Source organism: Natrix helvetica (genome assembly GCF_964273705.1).
Source record: "Natrix helvetica genome assembly, chromosome: 13".
NCBI lineage: Eukaryota > Metazoa > Chordata > Lepidosauria > Squamata > Natricidae > Natrix > Natrix helvetica.
In genome coordinates this window covers 15,771,317-15,787,356 of record NC_138557.1, presented here as the reverse complement: position 1 = coordinate 15,787,356, position 16,040 = coordinate 15,771,317, and the positions used below count along the sequence as shown (strand labels likewise).

The 16,040-nt window shown below is 45.8% G+C and overlaps 1 protein-coding gene and 1 long non-coding RNA gene across 3 annotated transcripts in view; one reads left to right on the top strand and one right to left on the bottom strand.

Moving 5' to 3' along the window:
• RAB26 (RAB26, member RAS oncogene family) overlaps positions 1-10,724 on the top strand; it is a 214,351-nt gene extending 203,627 nt beyond the window's left edge. For both annotated transcript variants that reach the window (XM_081965376.1, XM_081965377.1), the window contains exons 6-9: positions 6,372-6,437; positions 6,680-6,736; positions 7,503-7,579; positions 8,494-10,724. In XM_081965376.1, coding sequence (XP_081821502.1) covers positions 6,372-6,437; positions 6,680-6,736; positions 7,503-7,579; positions 8,494-8,596 — 303 coding nt within the window. In that variant the 3' untranslated portion in view covers positions 8,597-10,724. The remainder of the gene's footprint in view (positions 1-6,371; positions 6,438-6,679; positions 6,737-7,502; positions 7,580-8,493) is intronic.
• LOC309398461 lies at positions 9,359-14,582 on the bottom strand. The gene is made up of 4 exons (XR_014176411.1): positions 14,401-14,582; positions 13,831-13,870; positions 11,231-13,580; positions 9,359-10,853 (listed from the first exon to the last, which is right to left on the bottom strand). It is a non-coding gene; the product is annotated as an uncharacterized lncRNA (long non-coding RNA).
• Between the last annotated feature and the right edge of the window lie 1,458 nt (positions 14,583-16,040).

The window sequence follows — 16,040 nt, the reverse complement described above, 5'->3', positions numbered from 1 at the left end:
TTCTTTCAGATTTGGGCAAGGCTTTCCTTTCTTCCAGAAAGACTCTTGACTCTTCAGCCCAAATTTATTTATTTATTAAATTTGTACGCCACCATTTCTCTACCAAGAGAAATTTCTCTGTGCGGCTTACAATATTTATCAATTGATTAGATTTTTATCCTATTGCTTTATAAATAACTGAAAGTGGCAAACGTACACAATGCTCCTTCTTCCTCCCGTTTTCCCCTCAGCAACCAACCCTGTGAAGTGAGTTAGGTGTGAGAGAGAGCGCGTGAATGGCCCAAAGTCACCTAGCCAGAGGTGGGTTGCTACTGGTTTGCACCGGTCCAAGGAAACCGCTAGTGGAAATTGGGACTGGGTTGCCGAACCAGTACGGACGGCAGGCTGGCCACGCCCCGGAACTGGTTCTCCAATCACCTATGCTGTTGCCAGCATGTTTTTTAGTCATTTTATAATGTTCTGCGTAGGTGCAGAAGAATTTAATGGCAATTGTGTATGTGCAAGCAATGCGCGGCAGGCGCACGCACGGGCAAGCGAAGCAAGCGGCACCGACGCAAAGCGCACATAAAGCGAACTGGCAGCAATGCCAGCCACAACCCTGCTTCCAGCCAGTTTTTGTCCCTAAGGCATGACTAGAACTCCCACTCTCCTGGTTTCTAGGCTAGCACCTTAACCACTGCACCAAACTGCCTCTCAATACCATAAGTAGCAGGATAAAACCATGGCAGGATTAAAACATTAACATTGTAAGCCAAGGTTCTTGCTGTAGGACTGCAAATGAAAGGCAGCTCCTTTCTGGAACGGAACAGATGTTCAAGAGGCCGCGGCGGGATAGTTGCACATCTGGCAGGCCTTCCTCTTGGCCAAGATTGATGATGAGGCCTGGCTCGCCGCCAATATGGCTTCTCCTGGGCCACCCAAGACCCCTGCTTTGATCCTGACATGTTTGACCTTCCGAATGTCTGCCTCTGCTTCTCCGGGAGATCATTTTCCTTCATTTTCTTTCCAATCCATTTCTGTATTTGGGGGAAGATGCGAGGGAGGAAGTTAACAATGGAGCCCTAATTGCTCCCAGTCTTCTAGTATATTACATAGAAATTAAATTGCAAATGCATCTAATGCCCCCTAATTACAGTCATTATTGCACAGAGGAAATAAGCCGGCTCTGCTTGACAGTTGGCAGTAGTTCTTATTTGTTGGATTAAGTCTCTTGCTTTGCTTCTGGTTGCACGGAGGAGGAAAGGGACGGCAATAAAAATTCAAAGCTCTTGGTTTCAGGGCACTGTTTCACAACCTCGGCGATTTTAACATGTCTGCACTTCAACTCCCAGAATTCCCCAGCCAAGTATTGATGGACAACAAAGTCCCGAGTCTTTATATCATTTCTTTGCCTTGGTGTTTCTCAACCTTGCAACTGGAAGGTGTGTGGACTTCAATTCCTAGCAAAGCTGGCTGGGGAATTCTGGGAATTGAAGTCCACACACCTTCCAGTTGTAAGGTAGAGAGACAAGCGCGTACTTGCTCCTAAAACTGTATGGAACACATTGAGAACAAATGTGCTGGCTATGTGCCCATGTGCTCACTCACTGGACTCTCCTTTAAGGAAGAAAAAGGAGCTTCGAGATTTGCGTTTTCATTTATTTTTATTTATATCCCATCGCCATTCCACTCCCATAGATGAGTAATAGCAATAGAATGTGCAATTCTAATTCAATAAAACTCGGGAAGAACACAACAAAACATAATTCTGTCACACCGAGGCCTGGAATGCTCTCTCTACTTGTACATTTTTCAAAGAGATTCAGAGACACGGATGGGAAAGCATGTTGATGGGTATATTATTGTCCTCCTTCTGAGTGAAAAGCTCAGACCTTTCACACTTTGACACCCCCGGGTATGAAACACCCCCCCAAAGAAAGACTAGCTGGTCAGGCTAAGTGTCGGTTTTGGGGTTGGGTGGAGCATCTCAAAACACCTGCTAAATCTGGGAGGACTTGATAAATCTTACTCTGCCAACACTACAGTTACGGTATAATGTGGTTTCTGATGGCACCCAAGTTCGCGCCTAGTTTTATACAGTGGTGGGATTCAAAACTTTTTACTACCGGTTCTGTGGGCGTGGTGTGGTGGGCGTGGTGTGGCTTGGTGGGCGTGGCTTGGTGGGCATGACAGGGGAAGGATACTGCAAAATCCCCATTCCCTCCCGATCAACTGGGGCTCAGGAGGCAGAAAATAGATGGGGGGCAGAGCCAATCAGAGGTGGCGTTTACTGCTTTTCTGGCAAGGGGTGAACTGCGAGCGAAGCTACCCCCTTCTCCCTTCAGGATGAATCCCAGGGGCCATGCCAGGATTCGCCTGGACGGTTCGCCTGCTTTCCAAGTTCTTCTCTGCTAAACTCTTTCATGTTCTCTTGAACGAGATGGATTGGAAGGGCTTCTGATTTGGGGCTTCTCCACCCCCTTTTCCCTCCATAAGTCTGAGATTTCAGAAACCATGTTTTGCAATGAAGCACAGGAAGAAGATGAACTGGAGGGTTGAAGCTCAGAAGCTGCCATATGGGGAGTAGGTCAAGGACCATTAAGATCAGCATCTCTATTGGGATAACAATCGGGCATCCTCTGAAGTCCTTTCTGGTGATAACTTTCACATCGGTAGCTTGCTAATTTTTCTCGATGGGTTGGAACTCAGCAAAGAGGGCGGCTTGTTTCATAATGCAGTAACAACTCAGCTGCGGAGGAAGGGGGAACAGCTGCACCATTAAGTAAGGAGAGGGAGATGTGTGAATTGGCCATCTTTGACGGACCACAATTTGTGTTGCTACAATTCGCGGAGTCTTTATGAGCTGTGAATTTCCACATTAAGTGACCAAGGAGGATTGGTTCGTATGTTACGCAGCCATATCCAAGAAGCCTGGTGGTTAGAATGCAGGCTGGCTCTGTCCATAGCCAGCAGTTCGATTCTGATCGGCTCAAGGTTGACTCAACCTTCCATCCTTCTGAGGTCGGTAAAAGGACCCAGTGTCAGCCCTGGAAACATTTTGGAAATCTTCAGGGCTGCCACAGCAAAGCTGGTTGCTGCTGTGGGAACATAAAGGGGGAGATAGAAATAACATCCTTTCCTACGGGAGCCAAGGACATCCCTACCAGGTGTTTGGAAGGCGTGGGCCAAAGCACTGCGACCTGATTGGATCGTGTGATGGACGTGCGAACTGGAGGCAAAAACTTTGGGTTTTGATTTGGGTGGGGAAAACCTCAACAATTGGGTTTTCACCAGCTGTGCTAATATGGCATTCCTAATAAATAATTACTTTGTAAATAACTTACTTACCTTAAGTAAATACCTTAAATACCTTAAGATACAGAAGGATCTTGACAAACTTGAACATTGGGCACTATCTAATAAAATGAAATTCAATGGTGAAAAGAGTAAGGTTCTACATTTAGGCAAGAAAAGCGAAATGCACAGGTACAGTATAGATGATACCTTGCTCAGTAGTAGTAGAAAGGGAAGTAGTAACTGTGAGAGGGATCTTGGAGTCCTAGTGGACAACCATTTAAATATGAGCCAGCAGTGTGCAGCAGCTGCCAAAAAAGCCAACACAGTTCTAGGCTGCATCAACAGAGGGAGAGAATCAAGATCACGTGAAGGGTTAAGACCACTTTATAAGGCTTTGGTAAGGCCACACTTGGAATACTGCATTCGCCACGATGTAAAAAAGATGTGGAGACTCTAGAAAGAGTGCAGAGAAGAGCAACAAAGATGATTAGGGGACTGGAGACTAAAACATATGAAGAACGATTGCAGGAACTGGATATGTCTAGTTTAATGAAGAGAAGGACTAGGGAGACATGATAGCAGTCTTCCAATATCTCAGAGGTTGCCACAAAGAAGAGGGAGTCAAACTATTCTCCAAGGCACCTGAGGGTAGGACAAGAAGCAATGGGTGGAAACTAATCAAGGAGAGAAGCAACTTAGAACTGAGGAGAAACTTCCTGACAGTTAGAACAATTAATCAGTGGAACAGCTTGCCTCCAGAAGTTGTGAATGCCCCAACACTGGAAGTCTTTAAGAAGATGTTGGATAGCCATTTGTCTGAAACGGTATAGGGTTTCCTGCCTAGGCAGGGGGTTGGACTAGAAGACCTCCAAGGTCCCTTCCAACTCTACTATTGTATTGTATTATTGTATTACTTTGAGGAAACTCCAGGCCTCAGAGTTGTGATTTCATTGGGACTGTTATTTGGTATCCTGACATTAATCTGACTCTTAACACCCACATTGTTGGGGGAAATATGCTAAACCGCTTAGAGCAGTGATGCCAAAACTTTTTGACACCGAGTGCCGAAAAGGGAGGGCACGTGCACCAAGGGGCCGGAAAATGAACTTTTGGTTTCCGGCATGCACATGCGGGCCAGCCAGCAAGTCTTCTGATTACTGCCGCACATGTGCATGCTTGGATCAGCTGGCCAGCGCGCATGCTCACGCCAGAAAATGGAAGGCCAGCTCTTCTGGTTTCTGGCATTGGCGCACGCACAAAGGCCAGCTGATCGTTGTGTGCGCATGCGCGCCAGAAACCCGGAAGAGGAACGGGCGATGCTGCACGTGCCAGACGACATGGCTCCGCGTGCCACTTCAGGCACGAGTGCCAAAGGTTGGCCCTCAGAGACTTAGAGAGTGCTATAAAGTATTTTGAAGCAGTATATAAGTTTAAGGGCTATTGCTAAGTGCTAGAATTTGGTTGGTTGGCTGGTTTGGGAGTTGCTACGATGCTTCTTCCTTGCGATGGGTCTTCAAATCCTGCTAAATTGAGGAAACATAGATTGGGGTTTTTGATGAAACTTGAGGACGACAGGGTTGATTGACAGAAAAGGAGACTGCTTGAGAAAACGAGGGCTTCTCTTTTTGAGATTTTAATTCAAGACTTGATGGCCAAATACATGGTGCTGTGCTAGAGGATTTTTGACATTAGCTTCTGAGAGGTTCTAAACCAATGTTTCTCAACCTTGACAACTTGAAGATGTCCGGAGTTCAACTCCCAGAATTTCCCAGGCTGGGAAATTCTGGGAGTTGAACTCCGGACATCTTCAAGTTGCCAAGGTTGAGAAACACTGTTCTAAACAATCCCCGTTGCTTATCCGCAAGTTTCTTCCCCAAAGAGAGATTAAAAACGGAGAAGTGCAAATCTGTTTACTCCACCCACGCACTTTCTTATTGTGCATGATACTTCTTTGAAAGTTCGTCTTAAATCCACTCTTAATGATAGGAATCGGAGCTTCCCCTTGAAGCAAATGCTGATTCTTTCTTTCCCACCACAGTTATTGACTCTTTAGCACCATCGTGTGCCCGAAACCAGTTTTTGATACTAGAAACAAAATGTGATATAGCACAATAGCAAGCAAGACTTTTCTACTGAAAAATCTTATGCTGGGGCTTGTGATAATAACAACAACAGAAACAAGCACAACCAGTGTTTCATTCCTCCAGTCACATGTGATATTTTGTCTTCACTTAATGACTGTAGTGATTTTCTTAACGAAAAATGGTTGTGAAATTGGGTTCAGTCGCATGACGACTCACTCACAAGGACGACATTGCTTAGTGACTGAAATCCTGCTCCCAATTGTGGTCGTAAGTCACCTGTGTTAATAAATGAAGACTGCAGACACCAGGAGAGCTTTTCCTGCTGTATGATTTCTTGGAATATCTTTCAGGTCCCTAAGATCCTTATTGGGACGCTGCCATTCTGGCGGGGTAGGGTGAGGCTTCGATGCTCCTTTGCAACTTCTTTCCTGCATCAGGTCTTCCTGTCACTTTGATGTACCTTCTTGGGAAAGGAAGGGGGAGGGAATTGCCTAGGCCAGGGGTGTCCAAACTTGGCAACTTTAAGACTTGTGGACTTCAACTCCCAGAATTCCCCAGCCAGCTGGCTGGGGAATTCTGGGAGTTGAAGTTCACAAGTCTTAAAGTTGCCAAGTTTGGACACCCCTGCCCTAGGGCCATCTGCTTAGTCTCAGTTACGAGGGAATGGGCAAAACGGCACCTGAGAACAACTTCTTATCACCTTTCTCAGCTCAAGTTCCCACAACTTCGCACCTGTGGATTGGCTCGCCTTGGACTGGGCATAGGGGAGGGGTTTTCTGCAATGTTTAACCTAACGGTTTTTGAGTGAGAACTTCAGATCCTGCCTTGCTTTCCTTGCTATCACTTTCTCCCCATAAAGGTTTCCTTTGGAAATAATGCCTGCTTTTCAATAGTTCTGCTTTCTTGAGGAGAGAGGAGAGGCAAGTCCTTACAATAGCTCTGGTTTTGGAAAATATCTCGGTATCTCGGTATGTTGCTCCTGTGACCTCTGATTGTCCTGTTCCTTTCTAGGCTTGGCTGACAGAAATCAACGAATATGCAAAGCAAGACGTGGTCCTTATGTTACTGGGAAACAAGGTGAGTGTTTGACTTACGGCCTGACGTTGGACTGCATCTGTTTTGGACGTAGAAGCTGTTTAAGAAGGGAAGAGGGCAGAGGAAGCTAGAGAGGCTTTGCACAGGAAGAAATAAAACACTCATCCACCTCATACCTTGGTTTGTTCCAACCAACCTCCCAGGTGATGGGACTGGTGTTATCCGAGCAGTCCCAGAATGTACGGCTCCTGCTGCAAACATTGATGCTTTCTTGTTGCACTTAGGTGGATTCAACCCAGGACCGAGTGGTGAAAAGAGAAGATGGGGAGAAATTAGCAAAGGTACGTTGGGCGCCTTTGTTATTAAAATTAAGGGCAATTTGGCTCCAGGAGAGCATCAAAACGTTGCGTCTGCTTCCACAATTAATAGAGGCTAATCTCTTCTGCTTCACCTTGTTATAGAAAATTACAGGGAAAGGTGCCAAGCAAAATTACGCACTATGCCCAGCTGGAAGAGATCAAAACTTTACAAGAAATTGGAGATAATTATTCAGATAATTGTGCTCGTTCTGCATTTGCAGGGGGTGGCAGACTGCATTCGGTCTTGCCTCAGTCTTTGTTTATACAACCAAGGATTGTATTTGCCTATTTGGCTGCCGCCGCACACTGCTGACTCCTTTTAAAGTGATTCTCTTAAATATGACAATCTGTCTTCCGTTTTCGAGCAGCCAAGAGACAAAAATCACATGATGACTTCCATTGAAAGAATTAGCTCTATTCAGTGGAACTGCTGGCTTCTCAGAGTCCATGACTCTGCCCATGCGACGGTAGGAGGACTCCTGCCAAAGGCAGGGGGTTGGGCTAGAAGACCTCCAGGGTCCCACCCAACCCCTAGGATCGTAGGATTCAATTTTTTGCAGCATGTCTGGACTGTGGCAATGTACAAAAGGTACTTCCACCCCAGGGACCTCTTGAGGCAGCCTGTCTAGGATAGCATACGTGCAGAGCTCTGACATGGAACCACAGAATCCGTGTGGGATTGTCCACGTCCAACCTGAGAAGGAGAGGGAAAACAATGAGCCCCAAATGCCTTGTTTCTTTGGTGCAGGAATACGGGGTGCCCTTTATGGAGACCAGCGCCAAGAGCGGATTGAATGTGGACTTAGCCTTCATGGCCATCGCCAAGTAAGTCCCTTCATTTCGATTTTCCCATCAAAAGTGCAAACCCATTGCCAACACACAGTTCCCAACAACATTGTTTGCTGACATTTGGCAGAATAAGTAGTAGAAAGGGAGTGCAGGGTCCCTTAACATATAAGAGAGGATAGGATAAAGTTTCATTGTCACTTTTTTCTGTGAATACACTAGCACACATTAAAAAAATGAAATTCAGAAAGAGAGATGGGGGAGGGAGGGAGAGGGAGAGACATATGCATATAGACACATATACATGCGTATATACATATATACACATACATAACGGTCTATTTTAAAATACATAACGGAAAAGTCTTGAGAGTTAACAAGGTTGATGCTAGATGGTATAAAGCTATTCCAGAAACACTCTTGAGAGTGCAGTCAAGCATGGCGCCACCATTTCGGAGGGAAAAATGGTTCTATCAGAAATCCTGGGAGATGAAGAGACATGTGGAGCAATGCAGACAAGAGACATGAAATCTGACTGGATGAGGGTAACTGCAGCCTATGGGATGAGTTTGGCCTAGTGGTTAAGGCGCCAGGCTAGAAACCAGAAGGCTAGGAGTTCTAGTCCTGCTTTAGGCATGAAAGCTGGCTGGGTGGCTTTGGACCAGACTTCAAACTGCACCCCTGTTTGGCTTGATGGCAGCAACACCTCAGATAGAAAGTCCCTACAGAGAGTGTTGAGGACAGTGGAGAAGATTATAGAAAGCTCGCTCCCCATTATTCAGGATACTTCTTATAAGTGCTATGTGCTTAGAGCTGGAAGCATTGTTAGAGACCCCACGCACCGACTTCACACTCTGTTTCTGCTGCTCCCCTCTGGGAGGAGGGTTAGGTTAGAGGAGGAGCTGCCTGGCTGGGCATGGGAGAGCTGACCAAGCCCTGTTTTCAATTGCCAGGGAGCTGAAACACCGGTCCATGAAGCTGCCCAACGAGCCCCAGTTCAGACTGCACGACTACGTCCGGAAGGAGGTGAAAGGCGCTGGCTGCTGCCGCTCATAGAATCTCTCTCGGGGGTCCCGTCCAGACCCCACCCCCCCCCTTCAAGGAGACTTGCCACAAGCCGTCCACCCTGCCTGCTGCATCCATGTCTGCCACTCTCGTTCTCCTCCTTCCTGCCGCACAAGCTCTACAACTCTCTTCCTTGTGTCTTGTTGTCTTTGTCCAAGTGAAACTTTGGAAGGATAAATGGAGAGGGGGGGGGTGGCAGCTTCCTTTCCTTCCCCGGGGGCAGGCGGCTGGTTTCCCAAAAGAGAGCCGGGCTAGGAGTGGCAACGGACAATCTGAATGCGGCCAGGGCCTTTGGGGGTGGGGGAGGGAGAGGCTTGCGCAGTCTCAGTGTCATTGTTCTGCATGAGTGCCCCCCAACGGGAGTGGGGCCACAGGGGAGCCTCCCCTAAGTCCTTGCCAGGGAGGGTCCGGTTGCCGTGGGTTGACTTAATCTAGCGACTGTTTATGTGGGACTTCAGCTCCACTTTCATCATTACTGCCTCGATGAGTACCCAAACACAGGGATTTCCACTGTTCTTTATTTTTTTTGAACAATCCAACTTAAATGTTTGGTGTGCGCTGTTGCTGACAGCTTTTCGAACACATTTTTTTTTCCAAAACACCCAAACTCAATGATTCTCCTTGGCCGTCGTTTGCTAGCCATCCTGTCCACAGGGCAGAATAAAAAGTTCCCTCTGCTCTGGCTTTGGTTGTTGTGCTGCGGCTCTGGCAATTTCCCTGCGCAGTGGGGTGTGCCTTTTTTTTGTGTGTGTGTGTAAAAGTATAGCACAAAGGGAGCAAACTTACATGATCAGGGTAAGTTGGGTCCTTCCATTTCCTTAATGTTTCTCCAGTGGTTGATCCCAAGGATGGTTGATCTCCTTCCAGGAATTCTATCCCCATTGGGGGTAAAAATGTGGCTCTCTGATGGCCCTCTGCTTGGACATTTGTCGCCCACCCAAAGAAGGGAGAGGGACCCAGACCCCCAATGGCAAGTGGGGGAAATGCTTCTCCAGATCAAGGCTAGCGAGGTACTCCAGCAGGCTTAATTCTTGGGTCCAGCTGATGGGACAGAGATGTAGCAGGCAGTTGTGGTGGCGCAGTGGTTACAATGCAGCATTGCAGGATGACTCTGCCCACCAGCAGTTCGATCCTGACCAGCTCAAGGTTGGCTCAGCCTTCCATCCTTCTCAGTTTGGCAATGAGGACCCAAGTGCTATTGCCAACTCTTCCAGCAGAAGGCTGGAAGCGTGTAGAACCCCGAGATTAGGATGGCCACTTTCTCTCCCCGCCCTGACTGAGGGGATCCTGTCCAGCTGTGGGACAGGCTCTGCTCTTCCATGGTTGCTTCAGCATTTTTACTTGGCCCTGTGACTTGCTAGCAAGGGGCTCCTTGTTTGCACCAGCTTTCTCCAACCTGTGGCCCTCCAGATGCGTAGGACTGCCAACTCCTACAATCCCACTAGCGCAGCCAAGGTGGAAGTCGAACACACCTGGGGAGCAGCTACTAGCGTAGAGCTCTTTCATGGCAGCTTCTGGCTTGATGGTGCAATCCAGTCAAGTCAGCAGCCGAACCTTAGCAGGAGAGGACAAACGAATCTTATCAGCCTGTTTATTTCAGGGTATTGGGCAACGTGGATTAGGTGCTTTGTGATACGTGTGCTAAGTTGCTATTGGGCTTTCCTTGTTAAATGTCGTTTTCCTTGTGCCCAGCAGACGTGTTTTAAGTTAAGAGTCCTTTACACAAGCCCTAAATTGGGAATATTGTCGCCCTTCTCCAAGGAAGAAATCCATCAAAGGCAACATGCATGTCGCCTGTCTTGCAGTTTAGTGGCTTGTACGTTCACAAGCCGGGAGGAAACCGCGTGCAATGCAGAACTGCAGGAGTTGGGTCAGCCTTGCCTTAACTCCCAAGGGCCTGCATTGGTGGCTTGGCTTTGGCAACCCCCATCCGACAAGCGCATGGGCCGCCTTGGCAGGGACCCAGCCCGTTTTCGACCTGGCTTTGGTGCCATGTAGCTGGAGAGGCCACTCCAGTTCCTGAGTGTCTGGAAAGTGTTATTTATGTACCAAGGTAAAACTGTTGGCTCTTGTTTATAGCTTTTTGGGGTTTCTCATAATAAACGATTTTTTAACAATGCTTGCTTCTCAAGGTCTAAAAGCAGGCCTCCTTCCTAAAAAAGTCAGTGTCTTTCTTTGCCAGTAGTACCGCATCCATCCAAGGGAAAATAACTTTACATTCTGCCTGATTAAAGATCCCAAAGGCCCTCTTTCTACTAGGACAGGGGTGTCCAAACTTGGCAACTTTAAGACTAGTAAACTTGCCAAAGGTTGGAAACGCTGTTTTAAAGCAATGCAATTATCAACACAGCTATTCAGAAAGAAAAAAACAACAACCTTAAAGCAGCAACCGGGTGCTTTGCAATGGAGAAAGGGTGCAGGGAACAGACTGAAAGGGTTGCGAAGTTCAGCTTTCAAAAGAGCCTGAATCCAATTTCAGCTGCATTCTCCCATTTCTGTAGATCAGGGGTGTCCAAACTTGGCAACTTTAAGACTTGTGGACTTCAACTCCCAGAATTCCCCAGCCAGCATGGGGAATTCTGGGAGTTGAAGTCCACAAGTCTTAAAGTTCCCAAGTTTGGACACCCCTGTACTAGGAATTTAGTGTAAAAGGTTAATTGTACTTAGTTTGGCTGAAAGAGCTGTCCACAGGGACATCACACTGAAAACACAAGGGGGGGGGGGAGAGAACCATAGCGTGCTCTCTTGGGACAGGGGAAAAAACACTTTGGGCTAGCCAATCTAAAATCTTTTCCTAACTGGCTAGAGAGCCTCTCTTAGGCTCTTAGAATCCCAAGTGTTTTTTCTAAAGACAACTGGACTTTGTTTTTCCTTGAACATGTTTCGCTTCTCTTCTTCCAAGCTTCTTCAGTTCTGACTGAATGGTGGTGAACGGAAGGATTTATATTCCTTGCTGTCATCCGGTTGTTACCCTAGTATTTACTGAGAGTTGAGGCCACTTGGGGGTTTATCTGTGCCCTCAGGGTCATGGGAATAGTGGAGATAAAAGCAAGGAACCTTGCTGGAGCTGCTGAAACCCATTTCAAGCAGTTCCAAGAAGATTCCACACCCGTTGGCACTATTCCAGGAAAACACAAGTCCATTTGCCTTTTAAAAAAAATCACCTTTGGGGCAACCATCACCCGGGTAACTGGGAATCTCCAGAGACACTCTACTTACACTGCATTGTGGTTTAACTAAAGAACTTAAGGCACCCCTTAGATCAGTGGTTCTCAACCTTCCCAATGCCGCAACCCTTTAATAGTTTTTCATGTTGTGGTGACCCCCAACTATAAAACTGGTGTCTCGGTTCCTAAGACCATTGGAAAATGTTTTCCGATGGTGTTAGGCGACCCCTGTGAAAGGGTCATTCGACCACCAAAGGGGTCCCGACCCACAGGTTGAGAACCACTGAATTAAATGATGCAGTCACTTTCCAGTCCTTATTTCATCATTATTCAATTGAAATTTGGCAACTTGGGAGATTAAGTCCCTTCTGCATTTCTGTCAAGCATTTGACAGCATTAACAGACCCAACCCAGGAAGGGGAAAATGATTTTTGTCTTTGGCCTTCAAAGCACTTGCATACTTCAAGGATAGCCAAGGTGGCGCAGTGGTTAGAGCGCAGTACTGCAGGCTGCTTCAGCTGACTGCTAGCTGCAATTCAGCTCAAGGTTGACTCAGCCTCCCATCCTTCTGAGATGGGTAAAATGAGGAGCCAGATTGTTGGGGGCAATAGGCTGACTCTATAAACCACTTGGAGAGGGCTGTAAAAGCACCATGAAGTGATATGTAAGTCGAGTGCTATTGCTTATAGCGACATAGTAATTCTGAGTTTACCAAGATAAGTGAATGTGGAGTTTGACCCAGTCATCTCTGAAAACTCATTTTGTCTAAGGCTGTAGGGTCATTAGAAAGTTCAAACAACATTCCAAATTGTTAAAACTTTATTCTTAAAGAATCAAATTAACAGTTTATCTGCCACAACAGGTTGGGTTCATAAATGATGTACAATAGGCATTTCACAATAAAATGGCAACAACTGGCACTGAAGAACTTCCAAAATTCAGTGATTTTTCATTAAAAAATTTAGTTAGTGGCAAAGGATTAGATATATTGGAATGGTTCATACCAAAGGCAGCAAAAATGAAATGACTGAAAATCAAATCTTCAAAAATATAGTCTTTTTAAGCTGGCCAAAATTATTCAGCATTCACTGAAACATTGCAAGATATCAGAACTATTAAAAAACCCATCATTGCCAGCCAGAGGACCATGCATTTCCAATGTTGGATCCCCCGTTTCAATCTACTGTTTGGAAACTTTCTTCCAAGCAACACTCAGTTGTCACCAGGAGGTGGTCTTAGATTTTTGTAACTGCTGCACAGAGAAGCAGCTCTCCCCCTTCTTGTCCTGCCTGCAGTATTTGAATTTAATGCAAAGGGCAGGTATTCTGCCTGCACAAAAGTAAACAATGCACAATTGATGCAGGTGGTTCTCGAGATCCAACTACAAGGGAGCCTTGCATGTTGAGGTTGGCTGTCCCAGCAGGTGAACAGTATCATTTAACCCCATTTCTATTCCTCCCAATGAAATGTTAAATGAACATGTGGGTCATTAAGCAGAGCGTGGGATCCCTCTTGGGTGGGGGAGGCCTGCCTAACCTGGTGTCAGATCTCCCACCACACTTAAACCCCTAAATAGAAACAGTCCTGGGCTCCATTTGTTGAGAAAAGTATTCAAGAATTTGCAAGTCTCCTTTGCCACCATTTCCATGACTCAGAACTTCCAAGAGAAAGCAGCTTTTGTCAACTCCTACTGTGGTTCAGTCATGGGACACTTCATCCCTCATGTCAGACCTGCCACCACTTAAACTCCTAAATAGAAACGATCCTGGGCTCATTTGTTGAGAAAGGTAGTTCAGTTATAAGCCCGCCTGCAAAAAAAACAACAATACATGGGATTATTTGAATAGCTTTTAACCATTATTATTTGGCTCCTCCTAGCCTCCCTGCCCAACACCAATGTTAACACTGCCCTAGTATTCAACAATGACTCAATATACAGCAAATACAGCCTTCCTTAGGGAAAAAAAGGCATCGAAGGTTTTCCAACATCTTAGTAATGTATTCAATTGAAAACAATGCTATTTTAACCTGTCTTAAAAGTGAACTTAATTTTATTACCTGTGCTGCAATACTTGTCGGCTTCTATTTCCATCTGCTTCTAAAAAGAAAAAAACCACAAATGCCATTGATTTTTTAAACCAGCAATCACAAAACTCTATAAATATTCCAGAGAAGTCAGTCCAGACAATTTAGACATTGTATAAAACTGAAGATCTGCCCAAGTGGGAGGCCCTAATTTTAGAACTGTTCTAAAATAACATTTTCCCCTATCTCAATTCAGACCCAATTATATGAATGCCAAGCCTCAGATCATGTCTAAAATCACCAACTGCAAGCAGTTTTCATACGAGGTGTCAGAAAATTTAAGAGTTCATCATTGGCTGGCACTTAGGTTAGACCTCTCCATCCCCAGCAACACTATGAAACTTAGTCTCTCCAATGTCCCATTTTATAACTGAATGAGCCGGGTCCCCTCAGCTATTATCCCCATCCAGTTGGCAGAAAGCTATTGGCACCCTCCACACAGCTGCTACAGCCCAAGTCCAGTAAAGCCAACATTCCCCCCCCATCTCTGAAGGCACCACTAGATTCCACTGGCATGGTCTCAGGGATTACCTGTCAACTTACCTGGGGGTGTCACTTTCACTGAGGAGCAAACTCTACCATAACCTTCATGCCTTTCAGTGCTGACTGGATATGCCAATGATGGGATTCAAAATTTCTAAATCGCTGTTCCATTGGTGTCCTCCTCCTCACTTGCACTTTTCTTCAAGCATCACCAGCTGCGTGGTGTGCTCTCAACTATTTTTTTTTGTTGCAAAATTTTTATTGGTTTTAAAATATATAGGGAACACCCTCAACTATTTTTGACTGAAGGAATAGGGTCCCATTATTTTAGAGGTGGGACAATTACACTAACGGTCATTAGGTTGCTTATGTTAGAAACAGGAACGTTCTGTTCATTTTTCAAAAAACCCTTTTCTGCTTCTGTTGAACTCGCAGCAATTGTTCTGTCAAGTGCGTGGGAAGATTCACTTGGGGCAACCAGGGAGCCTGAGCAGCCATCTGAGAAAGTTTCCCAGGCTCTTCGGTTCTTGACTGGCTCTTGTAGGGAATGGCTCAGTGTATCCTCCAGGTTCTCATCAAGAGGGGGCATTTTGCCTGTCCCTCTCACGTCACTCCAGACTGTGGGAACTTCAGCTTCCTCAGTTGATTACCCTCAAGGACCATTGACCAATCAACATTCAGGAAGACCCAAGACTGTGGGTCTCACAGCGTGCGTAATGTCAAGTGCATGGGAAGATACTGGAAAAATTGAAACAGAGATCTGTTAACATCTACAGCAAAATGCTGTGGACATAATATACACTCCAGCAAGGCATTCAACAAAGTAGACCACAACCTACTTCTTGGTAAGCTAGAAAAAAATGTGGGATAGACAGCAACACCGAGATGGATTTGTAACTGGCTGGCAAACCATACTAACGAGTAATCCTTAATGGTACTACATCTACATGGAAGGAAGGTTACTGCAAGGTTCAGTCTTGGACCCAATAATCATCATAAATGACTTAGATGAGAGAATAGAAGGGGAACTCATCAAATTTGTAGGTGACAATAAGCTGGCAGAAATAGCCAATAGCCCAGAAGACAAGCTCAGGATCCAAAAGGATCTTGGATCTTTGCACAATGGGCCCTATCCAAGAAAATGAAATTGTGGAGAAAAGCAAGGTTTCACACCTGGGCAGAAAAACCAAAGATATAACTACAGATTAGGTGGAACTTGGCTCAAAAACAGTAATTTATAGGGGATACCTTGGAGTCCTAAGGGGCAACCCCTTAAAACATTAACCAGCAGTGTGTGGCAGCAGCCAAAAAAGCGAATATAATCATTGGCTGTATAAACAGAGGCATAGAATCAAAATCACTTTTAAGGTATTGGTACCACTTTATAAAACCCTAGTTAAGACCACACTTGGAATACTGCATCCATGTTTTGGTTACATTACAAAACAGTTGGGACTCTGCTGGAACTGGGTATGGCTAATCTAGAGATTATTATAGCTTTCTTGATTAGCCTATAGGCCAGTGTTTCTCAACCTTGGCAACTTTTAAGTCCTGTGGACTTCAACTCCCAGAATCCCCCAGGCTGGGGGATTCTGGGAGTTGAAGTCCACAGGATTTAAAAGTTGCCAAGGTTGAGAAACACTGCTATAGGCCATATCAAAGCACAAGGTTCAAACACAGATGACCAATAAAATCCTACA